Source organism: Aphelocoma coerulescens, chromosome 4 (assembly GCF_041296385.1).
Source record: "Aphelocoma coerulescens isolate FSJ_1873_10779 chromosome 4, UR_Acoe_1.0, whole genome shotgun sequence".
Classification (NCBI taxonomy): domain Eukaryota; kingdom Metazoa; phylum Chordata; class Aves; order Passeriformes; family Corvidae; genus Aphelocoma; species Aphelocoma coerulescens.
The window spans coordinates 19,202,943-19,227,088 of NC_091017.1; the positions used below are offsets into that span (position 1 = coordinate 19,202,943).

Genomic DNA, 24,146 nt, shown 5'->3' on the forward strand with positions numbered 1-24,146 from the left:
TGCACGGAGAAACACAAATACCTAACCTCTAGTGCTTCGTCTAAATCCTGAAAATAAAATTTAGTCTTTGGTATTGCTAAACAAAGTTAAGTTCAAGCATCTACAGCCCCAGCTTACAGCCTCTGCTCCACCTTCTCTGATTGTGTTACCACCACTTTGCACAGACTTTGCTGGCTGCAAGTTTCCATAATAATTTGCAAACAGGCAGAGAAGCAAAACCAGCTAAATGTGTAGTGTCTTCTTTCAAGGGCTCAATCCAGCCTTCATTAAATTCAGTGGAAAATACTCTATTGCCTTATTCAGGCTGAAGGTTATACGAAATATTTAAATTGATTTGCTGTCAAAGCGATGGTCACCCACCAGTGAAAAATAATTATAACCATGTAACAAACCATAGAACCGCCCCTGTGGCATTCTGGCCCTCATTTTCCCCTTCCCAGTGGGAGAAGTCATGACCAGCAGCTAGGGAGATGATCCAGTGGTCATGGGTAACTAAACCCTGAGCACACAGTAGAAGTTGCCCGGGAGGTTTTCCATCCAGCGTGTGAAATGCAGTAATGCTGCAGCAGCTTCAGTATGGAAATTTAGATTGGACTTGGTCTCAGCAGGAGCTGAAATAAATCCAAGCAGTGGCTGCAGATGCATCCATCCCATAAGCCCAGCATGAAACCCAGGAACATCCTTGTTTCAACAGCAGTTGGGGTTCATAACACAGAGCAGAAGAATTTTTCTGTATTAGCCACAAATGCACAACATCCATCTGCATTTTTTCCCTGAAAGGTAAAAGCTTTTTGTTCATCTATTTTATCTTCACACCACATAAAAGCAAAACATTTTAAGAAAGGCACATGGCCCTTTGAAGCAGTAAGGGAAATGCACACCACAGTCTGATTCTCTAGGCAACTTCTATTATGGATATACCTTTTCATTCGACCTGTCTTATATCCAACCTGGGGCAAAACTAGACCAACAGAGAGGCAGCTTCCACAGTGATACCCTTTTAGCTGTAGCTAAATCAATCAACCTTTCAGTAAAAGTCTCTTTTCTACACATTTCTGGATCAATGCAATACAGGACATTTTGGGGGAAAAGCAGAACACAGCAGAGAAAATGAAAAATAAGTGCCTATAGTGTTAGTTATTGACATATGTCACAATTGTTGGCTTCTGATACCCATCCTCCCCACCCAAACAAAGATGTATGGTAACCTTGTTAATATCAAAATTTCAGCTAGTGATATTTTTAGTGGCAAAACCATAGTTCCAATCAATAGTATCTGAAAATGTTCCTAGAGACACTGTGTATCAAAAAAAATTCAGGTTACATCTGCTGACTGAACGCGTGCCCTTGTTATAAAATGCACAGGTTTTGGTGGATTATCCAAACAAGTTCTGGTTACTGAACTGTCTCCAATTCCTCAAGAAGTGCTGTGTAATTTGTGTAACTTGATTTTAAGCAAGAAACAAGATAGAACTGATGCCTACAAGTCTCTATAAATGTTCCAGAAGGAAAAATGATCAGAAATCCTTGTCCCAGCCTGAAAGTTCATCTGGAGGGCTTCCCACTTCAGGTGGATAGCTGTCAAAGTAGCTGTAATCAGTCGGTCCAGACAACTAGGACATTGAAAACACAAACAAAAGGTTGTTTCAGAAAATAACTTTTGAAAATGTTCTCTATTGATTTATGCATAATTTTTGTTGCTCCCAACATGGAAATGAAAGGCTAATATGATACAGATGACTTCTTTCAATAGATGCAATTCCTAATTCTTTAAAAGAAATACCTCCAATAATTATGTTGTACAACAGAACAGTGGCATTAGCCTTCTTATACAAAAGGACTTCCTAAATATGATCAAATCCTAGATTTCACCCAAAGCCCTGTCAATTCAGTAAGAAAACTGGGCCACACGGTTTTGGTTCAATTTTGCATAAGATCAAATCTACGCCCATAGGGGTAGCTACTCAAAGCAGTCCTCAGAATTGCTTTTAGTTTCAAATTGAGATTAAAGTGGGTTTCAAATGCTTTACCCTTAGTCTTTTTTCATTTTAGGGCAAAAACAAATAGGCCATTTAAAACAGGGAGCTTACTCAAGGATGTGTTGTAACTCAATAATAAGAGCACACAGAAATTTGTACTCTTCACAGTAATATGAACAGTGCATCTTAATAATGTTCCCATTACCAAGGGAGATATATTTTTTCCAATATTAGTTTCTGACCAAACACCATTTTTTCTAGTAATGGTGAAAATATAATGCAAAGTATACAGGCAGAATAATATTTCCATTATTTAACTGAATGTAAGTTATGTATTGCTCGCTGTCTCTCTCTCTTTCATTCAATTTTCACAAAAAATGTTGAAATGTAATAATTCAAATGTGTCTTTGGGAAATTTTGCTATCTCCATCAGTTCTTTGTAGCCAAGCTGTGTTAGTAAAGCATTATGACAGTGAAAGCCAAAGCCAATACCTCTCTTTTTAAAGGCGACGTTAATTTCCTCACTTTCAGACTATCCCAGTTAAAACCACTCAACCACCTGATTAAAAAGAGAGGAAAGACAGACAGGGAGAGACCAAAAGAGAAAGACAGGTTGTTTTCTGACATTATACCACAAAGAGCTGAAAATCACATGAACAAGGACTATAAGAAGCTTTTTTCTTGCCAACTCCTGTAACAACACAGTTAGAAGGAGGAATCTCGAGGACTGTCATTGCCATACAAGGCAGGGGCAGCCTCAGGACCACCAGGCATTTGGCACTTCTGCACAGAGGAGGTGCAGAGACAGGCAGGTTAATATGCACAGAAATACAGCCATGCAGAGACTTGTGTGTCTCCTTGGAATTCCATCTTTTTTACAGCATGAGAAGAGGGAGACAAGCAGAAAAATCAAAGAGCTTCTTTCCCCAAGCATGAACTGTAGGGCTTAGAAACAACTTGGATAAAAAGAGAAAGCAGAAAATGCTTAATTTACAGAGGACTTCCTTTGTTAGAAGAAAGACATGCATTAGAAAAATTCATGATGAGAAAGACTTTCTTTGTTACAAGAAAGAGGACAAAACCCCAGAATTATTGCTCTGGAGCTCCTAACTACTCATTCTTAAGAAGCAAATGTTGAAGGGTCAGGAGGTCTGAGAGGTCGATGCTGAACTAGCATTGATTTCTCTAAGAACTGAATTAAACACCTACATCAACAACCTGCAGCAAAACCAGTAAAAAATAAGATTTCTAGATAATCATGCTGAGGATTTATGTTCATATTGTTGCTTGCTATAGCTGCAAATATACTCAATAGCAATAGAGATCTCTGTTTATGAGTTTACCTGGCTGGGTCCCAACATATTAAAAATATTTCAAATTAAACCCCAAATTTTCTTCTTGGAAGTCTCTTTTGCTTACCTGTGCTTCTTGATGTCATTTATTCCATTCCTCAAATTGCCTAATCTTTCTGTGGGGTTTTGCCTTAAAAAAAAAAAAAAAAAAAAAGAGAAAAAGAATAAGGATAAGGATTTATAAAATATTGCTCTTTTAAAAAGAGCACTTATAGGTCCTAACTACTTGCATTTAAGAGTTGCAAGGGGTGGAGCTTGCACAAAACCTGTGGCCTCATGAAGAAGCATAATGAGGTGTTGCTCATTGCTCCTTTCTTCTGAGGATGGAGAAACCTTCTAGAAAGCCAAAACAGTGTCACTCTGCTGTGAGAAACAGCAGAGGGAAATCAGCTGGCTGAGTTTTAGTCACACATTGGTTTTTTTTTCCTGGCCAGCAGGTCTGAGTTACAAAAGGAGGCAGATCAAAATTTACAGCTACAAAGATCCTTCCAATCATCGTACACAAGAATGTTGAATACTGTTCCTGGTGCCATGGGTGAAATCCCATGGGAGCTGGGAATCCAAAGTCAGTGTCACCAGCCAGAGGTTGTGCAGGCCACTAAGTTAGGCTGGCCCTTTTGAAATACCACCTTTTGCACATTTTCAAAAGGACTTAATCCAGTTTCAAGTGCCCTATGTTTTCTGTAGAATCTATATGCCTAAGTCATTTTGAAAGCTTTATTTTGAAGCTTTCATTCTGAAAGTCATTTTTGAAAGTTTTTTAAACAATGTGCTTGATTTGAAAATCAAATTCCTTAGCTCCTTCCTCAGCCCCCACTTAATTAATTTTCCCAGATATGTGTTTCAGACAAAATTCCCAGCTATAGAGAAAGCCCAGAGCCTCTGACGCCTCTGCAGACTCAGAGGTGTGACACACTCAGGGGCATGTAATGCATACTGAATATAATCAGAATGGACCATGCTGTGCATAACAATTCCAAATGAAGTGGTCAGGAATTCAATGCTTGAGTCTGAATCCTAAAAGAACTCAATCTATCTACACTCAGGCTTTGCCCCGAACTGCCCGTCCTACCTGCACAGTCTGCGGATCAAATCCTCAGGTCTCCTTGTTATTATTTTAGGAAAATCCAGCTTTTCAATGCCTTTGAGAATCAAATTGTATGTCATCATTTGATCAGCCCCAGAGAACGGTGGGCTAGAAAAAGAAAGCAACACTGATGAATGGAACACCTGGCAAGAGCAGGTGTGGCCAGTACTTTTCAAAGCAAATATTTGAGAATATAGAAAAAAATATAGGAAAAAAGCCCACCTTCCTACTTCTACAACCCTCACCCTTTCAGCCTGTTTAGGATATTAGAAAGGCTTGAAGCTGAGAAGCTTCCCATAGGTACAGGTAAAATGCCTGACCACATGTGTCCCTCTGAGCTAGCCCTGCCTCTAGCCTAACTCAGCGAAGCTTCCACATTGTATTGCCACTGAGCATTCCCAAAGAGTTGTCATGGAACTGTGCAGGGAGGCAAAGAGCGAGCCCTGCTTACAATCCCCCACCCCACTGCACCCCATCACCCACTAATGGGGAAGAGAACAGTCTGTTGTCACTTGTGCCTCCCAGGAAACATTATCAGCAGCTACAGGAGCCAATTATAGCCTGTGCCTGTGACCCACTTTTGTCAGTGGCATTTCTGAAATGATGGAAGGCAAGACATGCATAAGCGGCAAAAAGAAGTATCCTTTTGCAAGGCTGCCTAAAAATAACCTTGGAAAGGTTTCTGAAAACAAACAAACTAGGTAAGAACTTTGAGTAGGAGGCACTTACCTGCCAGTGAGGAGTTCATACACAAGAATCCCAAGGGACCAAAAATCCACACTGAAGTCATGGCCTTTACTCAGAATGACTTCAGGGGCAACATACTCAGGGGTTCCACAAAACGTCCAGGTTTTCTGCCCTGATCCAATCTTCTTTGCAAATCCAAAATCAACCTGATCAAAATCAACACATGCTGCATAATGCAGAGGAGTTTTGCACTGGGAAGCCTTAAGGTCTTAATTGCTTCCTCATCTCCTGCAAAAATCCCAGAGCTGCTAGTTTACAGCTAGAGCAACTACACAGTGTAGCTGTGAAGGTAATTCCAACTGAAGTAATTGGATTACTGAGTGTTATAAAACAGACCAATTTATCATCATGAGTAATTTTCTGAATTATTTTCCTTTTGGGGAGAACAACCCATGATTTCCTTGAGGACATGAGATGTCCCTGGAAACAGTGGGTTGCTCGTTGTCCTAGGAACGGATATTTCAAGTTCTCTGAAGGGTATTCTCGTTGCACTTCTCATGGTCACAGTAAAGCATGGCAGGAGTTCTTTACTCTGCTCCCTCTCTACAAAGACGGGGAACCTGTGATTGCAAATTGAATCAATGGATGTTGAACCTATGATTGCTTGAGGCTGGACAGGGAGGTAATTCTGCACCTGGGAAATGTGGTTTCTGTCCTTACATTAAAACTAGCTGCTGGGACAATCTTTTTCTTTTGCTGTTTATGCTGTGGCAAGAGCTCTCAGAGGCTGCAAATCCCCATTTTGTCTGTGGCTTGCAGTGGCTTTGCAATGCCTTTGTTTCTCATTGTGCAACAAGAAGCCTGCCCTCTTTACTGCTGAAGCACAAGAGTTATTAAACTCCAGGATCCTGGTTCTATAATTATGTTCTGTCTGTTTACATCCCCCCCACAAAGAAACAGGATACAGGCACAAAAAGATAACATTACAATGGATTACATCTTACCAGTTTTATATATCCTTCAGCATCCAAAATTAAGTTTTCTGGCTTCAGGTCTCTGTAGATAATTCCTATTTGATGTAGATAGTCAAAGGCCTCTGTCACACACCCAACACAAAACTTGGTGGTGAATTCATCAAAGCTGCCTCTGGAACAAAAATAATTCCAATGAAGCTCTAAAAAGGCCTCAGTTATTAACCAGATAATATGTAACACCCAGAATATTAACCAAACTGAAACGAACACCTTTTCATTGGACAGCCCTTAAATGGAGAGCCGACTCAGTAGCCACATGGGGCTGACTGGTGACTTTAAAAGGCAGGTTTGTGCTGTGTTTGCAGTTACCTGTCTCTCAGCAAGCTCCACAATTCCCCTCCAAGGCAAGCCTCCAGGAGCATGTACACATACTTGTTATCCTTGAATGTGCGGTACAGTCTGTGGAGACAGACAGCAGCAATTTAGGGAAAGCAAAATAAAAAGCGAGACTTGCAGTGTCTTTCCTCCAGAACTCATGTGTGCTAAACCTCATTCCTAATAGTGCTGCCCAGGGGGTCAGCTGGGGGACAACCTGCAGGGAAACCTTATGGCTGACTTACTTTACAATGAATGGAGAACATATCTGCTCGAGGATTTTCTTCTCAGAATAAATATGCTCCTGTTGTTTGGTGTCCACTACGTGTTTCTTCTTTATACATTTCATTGCAAAAGCCATATTCTCATTTTTCACTTTAACCTGTGAATACAAGTGATGAAAACACATGAGGCAAGGAAATGATGTTTTACTAAATTGTTCTCAGTAGATACACTGATACCCATCTTTTTCAACACAGCATAGGACTGAAATTGATGGCTGCAACAAGGGACAAATTCCAGATTTTCTGCAGAACTGTTATGTACGATTTTAAGCCAAGCATCAGATATTTTAGTTTCCCAGTCCCCACTCGTAAAGTGAAATGTTCCCTCTGTTCATTTTATATATACAAAATAGCAGCAGCTCAGATAGGTACTACATATTGCAATGAGTTTATATCACAGTGGGTCCCAATTTCAATTTAAGATTTCTAATCACCAGCATAATACAAAAGGACAAAAGGGAGAGGCAGTTTAGGAAAAATGTTTACAAATGATTTTGCATTACACTGAAATATTATCCAATATGCAATAAAAAGATGGAAGTTAAAACAGGGCCTCTTGGAAATGAAGGAAGCAGATATCTGTGTTCTATAACTGGATGAGAACTCAAATTTTAGTTTAGTATTCAGGTGCTGCTGTAGAATTCCAATATGGAACTTTTTTTGTGAAGCATGAATCAGAATGAAGCAGTTGATGGTCTAACTACTGTAAAGAATTATTGACTTCACTAAAAGCACAAAGTCCCCTTTAATTTACCATTACCTTCAGCAGCCTGCACAAAAAGCATTCAGGTTTTTGTCAGACGTTTGCTGCTCAGCCAGAGGTGAGTGGGACTTAAGGCTTTGGGCTAATGAGGCTTGTGGTATCCCAGAAGCACAGCTGTTCATGCTATTGAATATGACTCAAAAGAACCATTGCAAATTGTTGGAAATTTCCCAGTCAACCCAGCTCAGAGATAGCTCACGCTGGCTGTGGTTGCTGTGGGGCGTACAAAGCAGTTCTGACAGCACAGACTACATGGTGCCATTCAGACTGCTTCAGGTCCAGGCAGACTCCTGAAAAAAGGCCTGCCATTCAGGGGACATAACACAGGCAGGCACATCTGTAAACTCCACATGCACAGGCTGATGACTACGTCTAGTGACCAGGAAGATACTTTTAACAACAGGAGTTGAAGGCACACAAGAATGGATTTGCTTCTTTAAAAACCCAAGTCCTGAAATACTTTTTAACTATGCATTGCTTTATGTAGAATTATTTCTGCCTGAGGGGCACAAGCACACAGAATATGAAAATCCTTCACATTATTCAGTGGCTAAATCAATCATCCAAGACAGAGGACTATGTGAATAATCTTGAAACAATCTCTTACAAGCTCAACCCTTCCGAACCCACCAACACCCAGAGTTGTGACAACTTCTAAATTCTGGAATGGGGAAGGAGGGAACTGGGCTACTTTCTCCTTCAGCTCTATCATCTCCAAAGACACCTCTTTGGTCAACTGTCCACAGAAGGATCTTCCTCTGCATTAAGAAAATTAACATAGGTTAGTGCTCTTCCTTGCCATCACTTTTAATGATCCTATATAAAGGACAGGAAGGGAAATGGAAAAGGAGGAAAGAGGAGGAGGAAAGGAGAAGGAGGAAAGGAAAGCTTTATTTTCTAACAGAATCTTATTTTCTGCAGAAGCATTTTCTCTCTGGACATCCTATGGAAGTAAATTAGAAGAAAAATGCTACTGAAATTCACTGAGTAGAATCGACAGTAATTTTAGCAAGAGCTGATCCCTGGTGAGATTCCTGTTGATGTGGTCAGCTGCAAAATTTGGGCACTCCAAGCTGGAGAAGCAATGCTTGAAGGACTGTGTACCAGTTCCAGTTGAATGATCAGAAATAAGACTGCAGCTGTATTTCTAAACAGAGGAAAAACATACTCTGCCAATCTTCCAGTAGTACTCTGAAATCAGAGGCACAAAAACTGAAAGTGTGGCCCAAAGATGAAAGCAGACATCAACACCATCAGTGCTACACCAAAACATTAAAAAGAAACTGTTTCTTTTATGTCTGCTGCTTTCTTTTTGAAATGACACTTAGTCTTTTGCACAGTAATTGAGTTCCTTAACTCAAACAGGAGTTAAAGTTGGCCTTCAGGGGTTTTTACAAAAGAACTTGCAATCAAAGTGCAAAATCTACTTGAGTGCAACATCACTTTTTTTTTCTGTGCTCAGTTTTCCAGGTATAGAGTGAATTCTTGTTTGGGAGTCAATACACTGAGATTCTATGTAATTTTTGTATCAGAAAAGTTTCTTGGACTCCATGAGCATATCCAGACTGTTTTATTACAGTGACTGCTGTCATTCCTAGGGGTCCATCTCCTTCAACTACCATCCATGATTTTACTTACATATCTATCACTCTTTTTTGTGATTACCTACTATAGGTGTAACAAACAAATGATCTGACTTACTTTGCATGCCGCTTTTCATCAGCCTGGGCCAGATTAGCCACATAACCTTCCAGGTAAGTTTGCAGCTCCTCATAAGTTCCAACTGTTTGATTAAATGTCCTAAAAACACAAAGGAAACACCATAAACTGCTGAACATTTAAGTCATGACCTAGCTGGAGTTGGTTGATACTCAAGGACCGCTTCCTCCAGGCTCAAGAAATGATCAAGAAATCTGGCAAAGGGGGCAAGAAACCCATGTGGAGAAATAATTACTCAAGCTTAAACAGGAAACACCTAGGAGGTGGAAGCTGGGTCAGGCTGCTTGGAATAATATAGAGAGGTTATCAGGGTAAATATAAATGAGACAAGGAAGGCTGAAGCCCTTCTGGAATTAATCTGACCAAGGATGTCAAGGACAAGAAGGGCTTTTTCAAATACATCAGTAACAAAAGGAAAACAAAGGATAATGTGGGCCCATTACAAAATGGAGCAGGGACTCTGGTAACGGAGGACACAGTGAAGGCAGAGTTACTGAATGCCCTCTTTGCATTGGTCTTCACTGACAAGGACAGGCCTCAGAAAGCTCTGACCCAGGAGACCAGGAGAAACATCACCACTACAAGGAGGGAAAGAAAAGAGTAGCTCTGAACTACTCTCAAGCTTCTGTGCTCTGGCACCTGCTGTCAGCCTCTCTTCATTAGTATTCCTAAAGCACAACCACTTGTTCAGGATTCGTTTAAAGAAACATTGTGGGTTTGCCTACAGTGAAGTCACATGAACCCACTGAAAGTCATGTTAACCTACTGAAAGAGGATGCAAATCTTTTATTAAAGTGTAATGTACTTACTCTCTGTCTATAACGAGGCACTCCACATTGTACTCATCTGCAATAACGTTTGCTGATCTGACGTCATCGCTGAGAATTGAAAGGCATTAGGAGAATTCAGAAGCATATCAAAATCCTCAAAGTACCTCACACTGCACTCATGGAGGGCCACAGCTGCTCTAGGTGACTCCTCAAAGGCCTCTGCAGCCTGTACCTGGATTAGTGCTGCTGAACCAAATACAAAATTACTGCATCTTACTAGTCTTTATTATGGTCTAGCACAGTGGTTTTTCCAGTTTCAGTAGGGTTTAGATCATGACATCCTTTGGCAGCCTTCCAAGAAATTAGGGTGAGATGTAATTATCACTACATCAGGATTTACTACTTATTTCTAATATAATCCTTGGATATAAAACATTCCCAAACCCAAACTATTCCCTACTCAATCATCCATGTAAATATGTACTATGTGACTCCTCCTCCCTGTTTCTTACTGCCATGGGCAATGGAAACAAGAGCTCATTCCAGTCATGATGGACCTTATCGATTCTGAAATCATCTGGCACAAGTTCTCACCACAGTTTTTTACAGTATAAGCAATAAGCCACAATGCAGAGGGCCAGAATTTGACTTCTAGAGGGAAAACCAAAGGCAGATGCCACTGTATACTTTCATGTTCTCTCTGCAGCCCCTCCAAACATTAACACAAATTGGGTCACTACCTTTGTCTACTGACTTTACAATCTAAATAAAGATTATATTCAAAACAGCCATGAGCTGTAGAATCTGACACTCAGTGATGCAACAGTTGAAATCCTACACATCATGAATCAGACAGTGTGAACGAACCTAATGAGAGCCTTTTCTCCAAAGTAGTCTCCTTTGTGTAGATTTTTAATCACCTGAGGCTGTGAGTGGTCTGCTGTACTCTGGGTAACTATCACCTGCAAAGTACAAGAAACAAATTTAGTAAGGTAAAGTTTCAAAGTATTCCATGATTTTTTTTCCTTTTCTGTGTATTTCAGAAATGTCTTAAACTCAGTAATGCTGCAGGAAGAGTTACAGTTATATGTAGTTACCCCCTCCTCTCAAAAATTAAACCCAAACATTCCCTGACACCTCCCTGATTTTTGCTGAGAAGAAGGAATATATTCATTATTGTCAACCCCTCAACATTTTCTCCTCATACCTTTTGAAATAGAGCAGAATAAGTCACATTTTAATGAAAGACTAAGAAATGCTTCAGTTCCCACAGTGGGCAGATGTCATATGAGCTTCTTGTCTTCTCAGCTAAATAGACAGCACTCCAGAAGCATTAAATAACATTTCTCCTCATGAAACTCTGCTTCCACAGTAGCACATTCTGATGATGCCCGTGTTAGCAAAAAGAAAACTAGAAGATCTACAGACACAGAGATTTATTGGAAATCCTCCTGGAAGTCTATTGAGTAAAATTCTCCTGATTTAATTCTCTAGGGTCCCATGTCAGCCTCCAAGGTACCAGGCTGAGGGATAAAGGCTGCTGCCTTGCTCCTCTGGGACTAACAAATGAAAGGATTCTGAGACACCTCAAAGGCCATTCTCCATTAAGCCTGGGACACCATTACTTCTTAGACTTTTCACAAGTCTATGTTTTGCCCATTAGATATTGCACGATCTAGGAGAAGATGTGGGGTCAAATCTCATTTACAAAAAAATTGACTTTACATCTCTGCTGCAGAGTCAAGAGGCCTCAGGACACAATTTAATTACATTGTAATTAGCACAGTATAACATGGGTTCATTGTGAATGGAAAATTAGGCTCCCTGAACCTCTGAAACACTGCTCCAGGCTTTTATCACGGTATTGTGAACTGAAAAGCATGTGCAAAAACACTCTGCACCACTTTTACTGAACACCACACCCCTCAAGGTAGCTTTTGAGATGCGTTTGTACATGTTACTCTGTAAGTGAGGTTTATTATGCCTTACCCTTCCTTTTGCTATTATAAAGAAGGTGTTTCCTTCTTCTCCTTCCCGAATAACGTAATCTCCCTTGTCATAGTACTCCTGTTGGGGGGCAAGTGAGAGACCACATTGTACAGTAAATCCTTGAAAGGTTACTATGCAGAGTTCTTAACACATGTGGATGTTCCATTGATGTTTAACTTGCTATTTATGTTTAACCTTCATGCCTCCATGCAAAAAGAATAAAGAGTTACCACTGCCCTTGGGAAAAAAATATCCCAGCTATGATTATATATCAAGCCCTTACCTTCAAAGGTTCCTGGCAAATGCAGCCCTAAGGCACACAGATATTTGGCTGGATTAATGTGCTGGGGACCTAATGCCTTCATCCCTTACATTTTGCAGTGTATGTGGTCCAAGGAATATGAAAGTATTACATATCCACATCAAAAACAGGTAAATTTGATTACCAAAATAGTCCTGGAGAACAACTTTGTACTTAATCTTAATAAAGGATAGATTATAAATCCTCTTATCTACTTGCTTGACTCCTTTGATGCCAAAAATATAACTTACTTCTATGTCACTAAACGTTATTACTTCCTGCAAACCTGAAATTCAACTCTGATTACTCCAAAACCACTCTCATATTAAAAAAGCTTGGTTGTTTTTTAGTTTTGCTGATTTATTTTTCTTTGTTATTTTGAAAGCTTACTGAATACTATTTAGAAAAACTTAGCAACATCTTACCACTTCCAGACAGTCCATGATCTTGGTTAATTTATCTTCAGGTAAGTTTTTCAGCAGGGACACACTTCCAGAAAACAGAAATACAAAACAAAAAAAAAAAAGCCCCACAACCCAAAGTAGTTATCATTAACAACTTTTTTACGATCTCTTCTCATCTGTACAATTTTTACAGTCACATTTGATAAGTAGTTAAACTGGTGGTGAACACAATATACAACTAAATCTTAATTTGGAAGGTTCAGGCATTCTCATCTTGGTTTTGACATAAACAAAACTTGTACAACTTAGAAATGTGGCAAACATTGGTCAGTTTTTAAATCAACTTTGTATTTCAGGAGAGGAAGGACTTCAGTGGGCATGTGGATTGATTTCAAAAGAATCCAGAAATTACAAACCCAAGACATTAATGCAATTCAAGAATATATTTTCAAGTGCACTCCAGAGACTGCAAAATCAAAGGTAATAATTTCAGTACTTTTTGGACAACTATTGAAAGAGAAGCCAATTACAGTGATAACTCGGTGAACTAGCTGGTAAGAATGAATAAAACCTCCCACCTTGATCACTTGGACTTGTAAAAGTTAGGAAATTATAGAAATTTCTATCTATTTAGGCTCAGCAAAGAAGTGTGTACAGAAATCAAAGGTGGAGAGGGATGTGAAAATACACAAGACATTCTATGCATGGCCAGGCTTGGTGTCTGGATTTAAAGGCATAACAGAATGATCATTCTCTGTTAAAAAGATAAAATATTACATCAGCTAATTATGGTTTGGAACCTCTAACTTCACCATCTTCCTAAGGAGAAGTGTGACACCACTCTCAGTGTTCCCTGCAGAAGAGAATTATTCTGCTCTGCAGATATCCTAGTAATTTATGTTGGAATTAGTTCATAAGTTGAGAGACATGCAGATCTTGTATTCAAGTCTCCAAAGGATAAGGAATATTCCTCAATCTACTCCAGCAGCTAACTAACTATTCGTCGGAGCATTTACTTATTTATTACATTGTTTCAAATTCTAAACCGGTAACTTTCCTATACAGTTATTCTATTACTTAAATGCATTCAAGCACCTACTGAAGTTCCCTAGTGTAATGCAGGAGAAAAACAGTGAAAATGTGAAAAACTTACGAATCTTTAAAGAAAAAAAACCCCAAACATTCAAGCTTTTGAGGCCATATTTGCATGAAGAGCACCTTTTTCTCTCTGTTTACAACACAGGCACAGTATTGTTGTGCACCTTAGTAAGTAGCACAAAGCAGTATTAGAAATAGAAATTTATCATATTTACCTTCTAAGGAAGTTTCTGTATTGCTCTTGTCTGGTCTGTGCAGTTACTCTCATGATATTTTGAAACACTTCTCTGTCCAATGCCCATGTTTTAACGTTAGTGATTGCTTCAAGAAAACAAAAAAGAAGAACAAAATCAGCAATGTTTTCAAATTATTTGATGGATGATATTACAGCATCAGGCCATGGTACACGACAGACTAGCTACTTTACAAGGCCCAAGGCCAAATTTTAAAATATCCAGCATCTATTGTAATCAGACTTTTAAAAGAATTCAATTCCCACTTAAATAAAGCTCACAAAAGTAAGGAATAGATTTCCAAATGGTTCCTTCGTGGAGCATGTTCCTTAGGCTGAACAGCCTTGAAAATGATAGGGCTGAACACTTGGGAAGATTTACCCTAATCACAGCCAGTCATTGTACTCAAAAGCTGCAAACTGCAAAGAAGCTGATTTGAAAGAAACAAGAACGTGGTTGGTTTTCCAAAACCTATGATGTTAAATGCTGTGGCTTGGATCTAACTCTAATTCAGATTATATGCAAATGTTTGTGAGATATGCATTAAGATAGAAATAAGAGAGGTCAAGAAATACATTTGATTTCATTTAATCCTGTGCTTCACAGGTTTTTCTTCAATGTATCCATTTTATAAGGCAAAAAACATTAATTTTTTTTAAAAGATAATCAAATTATTAATACAGTAAGCAGGGACAGGATTCAGCATCAAAGATGGAAACCACTAAGCAGCCTCTGAGTGCAATCATCAACACAACAGAACATGTTGCACTTCTAATTTTTTTTAAGCAAAAGGTGAGTCTATTAAATTTAATCTCTTCTTTTAATGCTACACCATATCCAGCAGTTTTCCTTCTGCCCTAAGAAAGAACAAAACTGTGTTTCCTGCGAGATAAAATTTACAGAAAAATTTAGGGCAATTGATTTCCTCCATTTAGGATCAACACGGAATCATTTTTACAGGGAAGAAAAGTGCCAGGTTTAAAATGATACGCAGTCATTCATCCTTGTACACAATATACACATATGCACTGCCATTTACCAAAATAGATAAAAAAATATTTTTGGATGCTGGATGGGAGAACAAAGGTGTCACTTTGGTTTTATTTTTCTCCTAGATGACATCTTTCAGTTTACTTTGCACAAAGAAAATACTGCAAGTATCCAGCCTATTGCAAATGTATTTCCTGTATCTTGCACCTTAACTAAATGAAGCAGTTATAGAGTTAAAAAAACACCTGAAATCTCAAAGATGAGATAAAAAAAAGAGAGAAATTCAGAACCATAGGGGTAAATCACACTGCCAATTTCAAATACAGCTACTGCCTGTGAAGATGCTGCTGAGTAGCAGCAGCCACTGAAATGCTGTTTGGATGAAATCCTTCACTTGTGAGTTTTCAAAGACTGCAGGAAAAGGGTATCAGGAGATCCAGCATCAAGAAAGGGTTTTCACGTGTTTGTTTACTATTCAGGCTCAGTTATGGCATTGTACTGCTCTTCCTCCACAACAAGGATCACAGGAAAGCTATTGGGGAGGGGTGGATTTCTGCAGTGATTTCAAGTATTCAAATACCTTTTCTTGTCCATAATTGGACAAATCTTGTCCTACCTCAAAACCAATTAATGCTAACAAAGGTCTAAAGCAGCTTGACATCTTATTATGCAGAAACACTACTTTATAATGCTAATATTATACAGCAGGCAAAAAAGAAAAATAGGGAACATATTCAATTAGAACAGCATGCTAGTAAGAAAAATAATCACATTACTGATGCTGTTCTGTTTATCAGGCAGCAACAAAAACAGATTACATGTAATAACTTCCATCTGCACAGCCAGCAATGATTAAGTGCCTAAACTGGGTGCAGGAAGAAAGACCAAAAGCTTTTACAGCAAACAACTTCTTGTTTTATTCCATTTGCTCCTTTTTAAGTCAACATGAACTCTTCATACTTACTGGCGGAACAAAGTCCCTGCAGATTTAGACAAGAACAGAAATTAGTCTTTAAACACAAGTAATATTTATGGAATGGTGGAGAGTGGAAAAATTGTGAACTTAACCATATTTAGTCACTTACTTGTTTGTCACAGAGCAATTATGGCATGTTGGAAAGGGAATCAGAGAGTATTCAATGGATGAACACCCTGTCTTATACAGGGAGAGGGATATTTGTATCAGAGCAATACTTAACAACTCCATCCTGGTCAGTCACCAAATGCCAGCTGCAAATGGATCTAGGCAAGGCTCAGCAACAGAATGATGATACTAAAACAAATACAAAAGCAACTAATTCCTGCATATTTTATTTCCTCTTGAATTAGACTGTATCCGCCCTACTGAAAATACCATGGTTCTAATATGCTTTCAAACTCCCTGTAATTTCATCCTCAGGGTTGCATTTGACACAAGAACATAAGAACCAAAGACCATCACCTCTGCTAAAGCATCCAAAATTAAAGCACAATCCTCCCCTAGTACTTAGTATGCTACAGATCAGGCTAACCAGCACAATTTGGAGGTGCCTAATTGTTTATCAAGGGTTATGCCAGGGATGGAATTATATTCACAGCATTGTATCATTTGAGTTCCCAAGCAGAAATAACTTAGGGAAGGAATATGTGAGTTTACTGTAGATAACCAAGACATGAAAATATCTATTAAATGAAAACTTCAAGGAAACTCTGGATATAACAGGGATCTCACAAAAAATGCATAGTTTTTGTTTTGAGTGACGTTGTTGTAAATAACCTCAGGTACCTTTCACAGAAGCTGTCCGTGTGCAGTTGTATAAAATGGCCAGTTCACCAAATGCTGTCCACACAGGTATTGAGGAGAGTAGTTTATTCTGCTGAAAGACTTCCAGACTTCCCTCTGTCAAAAAACATCAGGATAATAGGTATTAAACCTGTGCTCAGCTGCACAGAGTGAGTGGAAAACAAATCAATATATTCCTGACTTTGCCGCTCCCTGGAACACAGGAATGGGAGCAATGATGCAAAAAGTGCTTTGAAACACAGGTACAAACCAGTAAAGACTTATTTTTTAAGATGTACTGCTAATCTACAGATGTGCTCTGGAATGGAGGGTCATTCTAAATCCTGATGGGATAAACCTTTGCTACAACAAGCCACTCACTAGTGGTTCAGGTGCTCCAGTGTGGCGTAAAGGGAAAAGTCTTAAAATAATGATCACAGGAGAAATTACTCATGGTTTGTCTCTTCATACACATGCACGAGTATATATGTGCAGAATGCAAAGGAGAGGGCAGAAAAAATAAAACCACATTAAACCTTCCTTCAAGAAGTGGCTCTTGAGCCTCACCAGCAAAAGGCAAAGAAAGTCTGAACTTCTTCACAGGTTACGGCTCCAGAAAACCTTCCCTTAAACATGTTATGAAAGTTGTGCCCTTTTCTCTCCAAGGCACACACCATCTCCCCAAGAAAGGTCTAATGTGCCAGCAAAAGTTCCAGGTGCACATTTCCTTTCTCATGTTTCATCTGTTTTCAAAATTTTATCATTTTATCTCACAAGAGATAAACACCATCACCCCATCACAAATCCAGCCTCCTCTTTTCTCCTGTAACATTTATGTTTTCCTAACATAGTTACCATCATTTTTTCCAACTATCCCATCCATATGAAGCCAGAAAATGAGCTTTCCAACATATACCAGTTTGCTCCTGCTTACATATTCCTACCTCAACAGAACATACTCCTTACAGTATGAGCTCCAATGCATGAGAGTCTCTGGGCTTCTTAGTGACCCAAACTTGATGAAATATGAAAATTAATCACAATTTTTTTTTTTTTTTTTTTTTTTTTTTTATGATGAAAGAGCTTATTGCTGATAGGAGCAAATTCCAGGTGTTAAACTTGGGGTCCACTATAGCTGATCAGCAATCTGAGGCACAGTAGCAGTCAGCACAAATGACTGCAGACTTGTTGGCATTATTTTAGGAAAGTCTTTTGTCCTAAAGCTTTTTGTTTGCTTTGTTGTTTTGTTGTTTTTTTGGTTTTTTTTTCAGAAAAAATCGAGCAGGTCTTTTCTTTTGTAAAAAAAGACAACCTCTCAGCTTTGAGAACAGTAAATGCAGACCTCATGTTTCAATTTCCCAAACACAGAAAACTGGTATCTTATGAATGTTGAAAAGTAAGTTTATTTCAGGATTGGCTTCACCATTGAGCAGTTCTCAGTATTTTAAATAATACCTGTTCTTCCTCTGGAGAGGAAAGGGTTGGCTACACCTACAACAGAAAGGAATTCCTGGCCTCTGGGCTTTCAGAAATGAAAAAGGTCATGAGAAAACATTAAATCAAGAGTCATGTTTCCAAGGTGCTTTTTATTGCTCTCACTCTGTTTCATAAAAGTCACAGGTAAAACTTGCATTGCCCTCCGCAGAGACAAATTATTTAGGAGCACAAACACCCTCACTGCAAATTCCTGCAAAACCTTCTAAACCCCTTTCGTGTTTCTTGCACTTGTGTGTTGTACCAGTAAGCAATATTCACCTTTGAGCACAAAAATGTGGTTGCCTGGTTCTCCCTGTCTGATGACGTAGCTGCCTTGCTGGAACGTCCTCTCATACATACATTCCACCATGTCTCGTGTCTGGTGAGGCTCCAGTCTCTTCAAGAACTGGTTTTTATTCAGGGCATCTGTGATAAGCTTCTTCTCACTGGTTGCAAAGAAAAACCCACAAAATTTAAAATACCCAGTATGGCTGGGGTATGTTATTCACCAAGCATTCATGCCCCCCAAGAGGATTCCTCTCATTTCCAACACACTGCTCTGCCTGCTTTGTCCAGACCTTGTGCGATGGTAGCGTGGTTAGTGCTCCCAATGTCGACAAAGGCAAAACCCTGGCAGATTTCTGAGGCATTTAAGGCCTCTTCTTGTTTGCATTCATAAAGCAATGCAAGGTTGTCATCAAAACTAGGTTATGTGGGAAAAATCTCCTGAGGACAATCCAGGAATGAACAAACCTAGGGCATCTAAATACATTTACATTGATACTAGCCATGTAATGACTGAAAATAAGTGAAGGCGATGAGATGAAGCAGGAAAATAAAACCAAGTAGCTATGGTGAGGACTGTGTTTAGAAATAGGGATCATAACTTAGCTTCTGCTGAAAGCAATAGGGTTATTGGAATATAAGCTCTAACTTAGTTTTCAGCTAAAACCAACCTTGCTAATTTGATTCACCCTGGCCTGCATCATGTATACAATTCTGCAATAAAATACAGTAATTGCATATAACCCAATAGGTAAAATGAGCACAAAGGCTTCCTATAGAATAGGAGACTATGCTTCTAAAGCTTTCATTAAAACCATTCATGCTGAGATACTCCAAACAAAAGTATGGCACTCAAAACCCTGCCATATGAATAGCATAAAATTGTGCCATTTGTTTTACAATTATTTCTAAAAGGGACCGGTGACACTCTGGACTCAAGGCAGATTCAAGAACACAGCATGGAGCTTCCCCTCCTTCTGAGACAGCTCCTTTCAGAGCTGTGTAGCAACACTGTGGAGTTACCTTGTGCAGAAGTGGGGCTGCATTAAGTCCTTTCTATGTAAAGGGGAGGCAGCTACTGACACCAGCAACTCCAAACACCCCTATGGACACTGTCAGGATAAAGGATCAGTATTTACTAATTACAGTGGACAGAAATGTGTAGACAGTGAAGGTTATGCCTTGTTCTTACATGTCTGAACTCTCTGAACTTGACCTACTACAGTATTTAGAGTCCAGATAAGGAAACTAAATGTTTGGACCTTTCAGCATTTGGCTGTGTCAACAGCAAGGTGATGGTGTCTTAGTGCATGTGTATCACAGGCTTATTTAACTCAGAGGCATAGCAATGCACAGCAGCACAGCTTTGTGGTGGTTTTTTTGGCATATGTCTGCTTCCAAAGTACTTGGAAGAACAAATAATACTTTGGCCACTACAACATCAAAAAATGATGTGCATTACGTTTGGATTGCTTAAGCTGCAATACTTGCTTTGGTTCTGGCTGCTGCACTTTGCTAATCCACTGGCTCTTCTCCTGGTTTTACTCCTCACTGCTGTTGCAATTCTGTCTCTGAAAGCACCCTAGAAAACCATGTGGTGGACTGCAGCACAAGGATTGTGCCAAGGAGAAGACAGGTTACAAAGCGAACGCTCCTAAAACAATGATTTAAGCTACCCAGGTACTTGTGATAAAATATTAATGCAGTTCCCCTTACTCTGGAAAAACACTGCTAGCTGAAGTTCTCAGCTCTTTATGGTGACTCAGGCAGCCTTTCTGATTCATGAGGCACCCTCTAAGGTGCAGTGCTGGACATGATGGATGAGAAAACAAGTCTCATAACTCTCAGGTCTACTATGGTACAGACTCAGATATGCCATGAATAATAAAGCTCCCCACAAATCTGAGGCACTTAAGTGACTGGCTGAAGTCCAGGTAGAGTCTGGCTACCACCACAGACTCTCAGGTTATGTCTACGCTGCAAGGTAAAAGAGGGTCTAAGTTAAGCTTAAGGATACCAGTCTGATACCTCTGTCTGCAAGGTCAGCTGTGACCACAGATATTTCTGGGTCTGTCAGAGTCTAGAAAGTGTACTTGGATTCAAAGAGGAACGAAGAAAATTCAGTTCCTACACCATGACCCTCAGAAGCTGGAGGGCAGGAGGAAGGTGGCGATAAAGATAAATCCCAAAAAATCGATAAGATTCTCATCTAAAATACAGAGGCTACCCACCACTCTTCATCTGAAACCTGTGGGACACAGATGATCCTTGGTTAAAGTTACACACAAACTCAACCAGCGTCTATCACAGCTGCAAAGCCTAAATGAAAAAGATGAATACTTTAATCCTGATTTATCATGAGGAGAGGATATATATATATATCTATAATTGTGATAAAAGTAATAACCTTGTAACACAAGCATAGAAGCCCTCTGAAATGAGCTCACCTGGAATCCTTTCGGACTGTTGCTTTTTCAAGGGAAAACATAGTCTGCCTGCTCAAATCACACAGTCGTGTTGTTGGCTCTGCAGAGACACCTTCCTTGGCTCCTCTCCTCCTATCAGCAGAAACTTTAAATGGAGAAGGCTGAAGAAAGTGCTCTCCTTGAGTCCTAACAACATCCTGCAGCTTGTTCAACTGTATGCACTTGCTCTGAAGCTCCTTGGTGAGTTCTGCTATGACCTTTGTCTGCATAGCCAGCTGTTCCTGAAGCTCAGCAACATGGCTTTGACTCTCTTGCAACTGCTGATCTTTTCTCTTCAGCTCCTTTTCCAGTTCAAGTACCTTGCTGCAGAGGACATCAGCTTGCCCATTGATCACATTGATGCCTAAGCATGGGTCCATCAGAAACTTGTGGCTGGCAGCACAGCCAATAGCAAGGTTTGCCACATGCCTATTTGGCTGCCTCAGGTGCTTGGGTTTCACTAATCCATTCCCCATTTTGTCCAGAGACCTAGGTGAGAAAATAAATTTGCAGTTTTATTTCATTCCTGAAGAAAAAATAAAATCATAGAATGGTGAGCAGTGAAGTTAGTAACTAGCTGGCAGCTGAATTTGCTGTATGCAACCGTAGTAAACACAGCTGATTGCTTTCATCCTCTCCAGTCCTGCAAGTCAGCAGAGTAAAGGGCAAAGAGAAGAGGTAGGGAACGGTGGTAGAAACAAAGCAAAAGATCTCATGGCTACTACTCAATTTTTGTGAGTTTAAGAGATGTGTAAGCTGCTATCAGCCTAACAAAGACAAAACAAACAGCAGGAAGGAGAAAAGCTTGTGCTTGACTGTTGAAGCAAGAAAACTGTAAGAAGCAAAAAATAAAAGTTGGATCACTTCCTCACTGAGGAATAATTATTGTGTACACAGACTAATTTAACCAGTGGGTACATACCTGCCTGGCATAAAGGATATGTGATTAGTAAGTATATGTGTTAACACACAGGTAGCTGGCATCATTTCTGCAGCTCACTTACTCATCTAAAATTGGCTCATATTTTTTAGCGTAACAGGTGCTACTGCTGTCAAGGAACAATTATCTTTTTATGGGGCATTACCCCCTTCCATTGGCTACTCATGAAAAGTGACCAGGGAAAAAAAAATGTTCTGGGCTCCTGTCAGAGCACCTATGCCTCAAACAAGCACTTGTGGAAACCAACAGCCTTCGGTAGATTTGCAGTGACCCACCTTCTTCCTTGGACACAATCTTTGGCATATTTCATTGGATCATTTTAAGAGGAACAAGGAATCATGCTGCTGCTGTGGTCAGGCATCAGCAGGCCCGAAGTAGCTGTTTGTCTGCCCCATGGATGAAGGAGACCTTTTTCAGGCTGAACCCCAAGTGATGTGGATTAAGATAATCTCTTTTATTGTTTTATTGAAACTGGATAAGGACATGTCCTCGGCAAGCTATGTTGATCAAATGACAAGTTGGGAAGCTTCAGCAATTTGCTTTTACTTGTTAGTATAATCATACTTTTAACAGATGCACAGTTCTGTTCTGGTTTACAGCCTTCAGTGGGTCAGAACTGAAATAGCTGACAGGGTACCTCACATTCCAAATCTAGTTTTCTTTAAAATAGTCTTTCTTCTCAGCTCTGTCTTGCTTATTGTGACTTTGAATAATATTTTTCATTTGTGCCAGTTTCACAGATGCATTTTGACAGCTGGTGCTTCAGCCTGTTAACAGGGTAGTATGTCAGAAATGAAGGCAAATCTGTACTGCACAGAAGGATTTAAACAAATTGCACACAAGGGTACCGAACCAAATAACTGAAGAGGGACCTGTGTGTCACTGCACATGGCTTAACCAAAAATCTTAGCTCAGCATGCAACTGTATTTAAAAACGACCCCAACCAACAACCAACATCAACTAAAAGTTACAATATAGAGAGGAAATGATGGGAAACACATCATAGCACTGTAACAGTCTCGGCTACTAAATGCAGTGGCAGTCACTGCATTTCAAATAAAAGATATCTGACACACTTTAAAATTATATAGGGCAGAGTGACTGCCCCAGGGCACAGAAAAACCTACTGTTTGGATTGTATCCAGAAACAGAACAGGTTTACTGTGTGATGACTGGAGTTCATAATCTATCAAACACACTAGAGTGTTAGAAGCTTCTGTCTTCCCACTGTATATGCACAGTCAATTGTCAGTGGACAATGGAACAAGCAGTCGAATCTGACAGATCCCTCTTTCCACATGGTGCCCTTTACTGGCCACTTGTGTAGGAAACTCATGTATGTGGCAGGAATCAATAAAAGACTGGCAGGTGATTTTGGTAATTCAACACTGCAGTAGTCAATTCCAGCAGGAAACTTAAAGCCTTGCTCCTCCGAGGTTTGACCAGCTTTACCCACGGCTCAGGAGATAAAAGGCAAACCAGTGCATTGCACCGTGTTTGCTACAGGGCACCTTACACGCTCCTTCGAGGTCGCTGGACAGACGGGGCCAGGGACTGGGCAGACCCAAAACCCGCCCGGGAGCGACGGAGGTGTCCGCGCCCGCCGCGGGATGCTCCGGGGATGCAGCACCAGCCGAAACCGGGTCCGTCGCAGGCCCGCACGGTGTCGGCGCTGCCGGGCCAGCACCCCCACCCAGCCCCCGCCCCGCCGGGGCCCGGCATCGCCCCGGGAGGCCGCAGCTCCCCCACGCTCCCCGGCCCCGGCCTTCCCCGGCCCCCGCCCTCACCTGCGTGCCCGGCTGGCCCCGGAGCCAGGGCGGGCTGGCGGCGGCAGGGACGGAGCGCTGCTCCCGCGGAGCCGGGCTGGGCACGAACCCGCTCCCGCTGCCCGTCACGGGCGCCCGGGGATGCGGCGGGGCGGGAGAGGGGGCGGCGGAGCTCGCCCGTCCCTCCCTCGCTCCTTCCCTCCCTCTGTCCCTCCCTCGGCCGTGCGGGGGCTGCGGGGCGCTGGGCTGTCCCCCGCCCAGGGAAGGGCAGCGATGCCGGCCTGGGGAGCCGCCGGTGCCGTGTCCGGGCTCGGCAGGGAGGCGGCAGCCCCGTCCCAGGTGGGCAGGACAAGCTGGGCTCCTCAATGCACCCCACCTGGCAGAGAGGTAAATGCAGGGCCCAGCTCAGCTCGGGCCATGTCCACAAGCGTTTGTCCTGCTTGCTT

The 24,146-nt window shown here is 40.8% G+C and overlaps 1 protein-coding gene across 2 annotated transcripts; it reads right to left on the reverse strand.

Annotated features, from left to right (window-relative positions):
- Positions 1 to 671: 671 nt before the first annotated feature.
- On the reverse strand, positions 672 to 23,864 carry PRKG2 (protein kinase cGMP-dependent 2). 2 transcript variants are annotated; one of them, XM_069012980.1, is made up of 19 exons: positions 23,722 to 23,864; positions 20,976 to 21,482; positions 18,523 to 18,689; positions 16,771 to 16,884; positions 13,998 to 14,103; positions 12,706 to 12,769; positions 11,980 to 12,057; positions 10,858 to 10,952; positions 10,030 to 10,098; positions 9,203 to 9,301; positions 8,109 to 8,259; positions 6,700 to 6,836; positions 6,449 to 6,538; positions 6,110 to 6,251; positions 5,148 to 5,311; positions 4,404 to 4,526; positions 3,399 to 3,461; positions 2,472 to 2,538; positions 672 to 1,613 (listed from the first exon to the last, which is right to left on the reverse strand). In XM_069012980.1, exons 2-19 carry the CDS (start codon positions 21,467 to 21,469, stop codon positions 1,518 to 1,520), a joined length of 2,319 nt encoding a protein of 772 aa, XP_068869081.1. In that variant the 5' UTR covers positions 21,470 to 21,482; positions 23,722 to 23,864; the 3' UTR covers positions 672 to 1,517. The 2 variants fall into 2 exon arrangements, with proteins under 2 accessions (XP_068869081.1, XP_068869082.1); XM_069012981.1 differs by lacking the exon at positions 2,472 to 2,538.
- Between the last annotated feature and the right edge of the window lie 282 nt (positions 23,865 to 24,146).

What these genes read in the sequence shown, in the direction of transcription:
- PRKG2 (XM_069012980.1), bottom strand. Translation starts at nt 21,469, where the DNA reads ATGGGGAATGGATTAGTGAAACCCAAGCACCTGAGGCAGCCAAATAGG. An exon ending in GGTTCGGAAGGGTTGAGCTT is followed by an intron (nt 6,837 to 8,108) that starts GTAAGAGATTGT and finishes TTGTATTCACAG; the next exon opens with GTTAAAGTGAAAAATGAGAA. An exon ending in TGGAGCTTGCTGAGAGACAG is followed by an intron (nt 6,252 to 6,448) that starts GTAACTGCAAAC and finishes TTTTTGTTCCAG; the next exon opens with AGGCAGCTTTGATGAATTCA.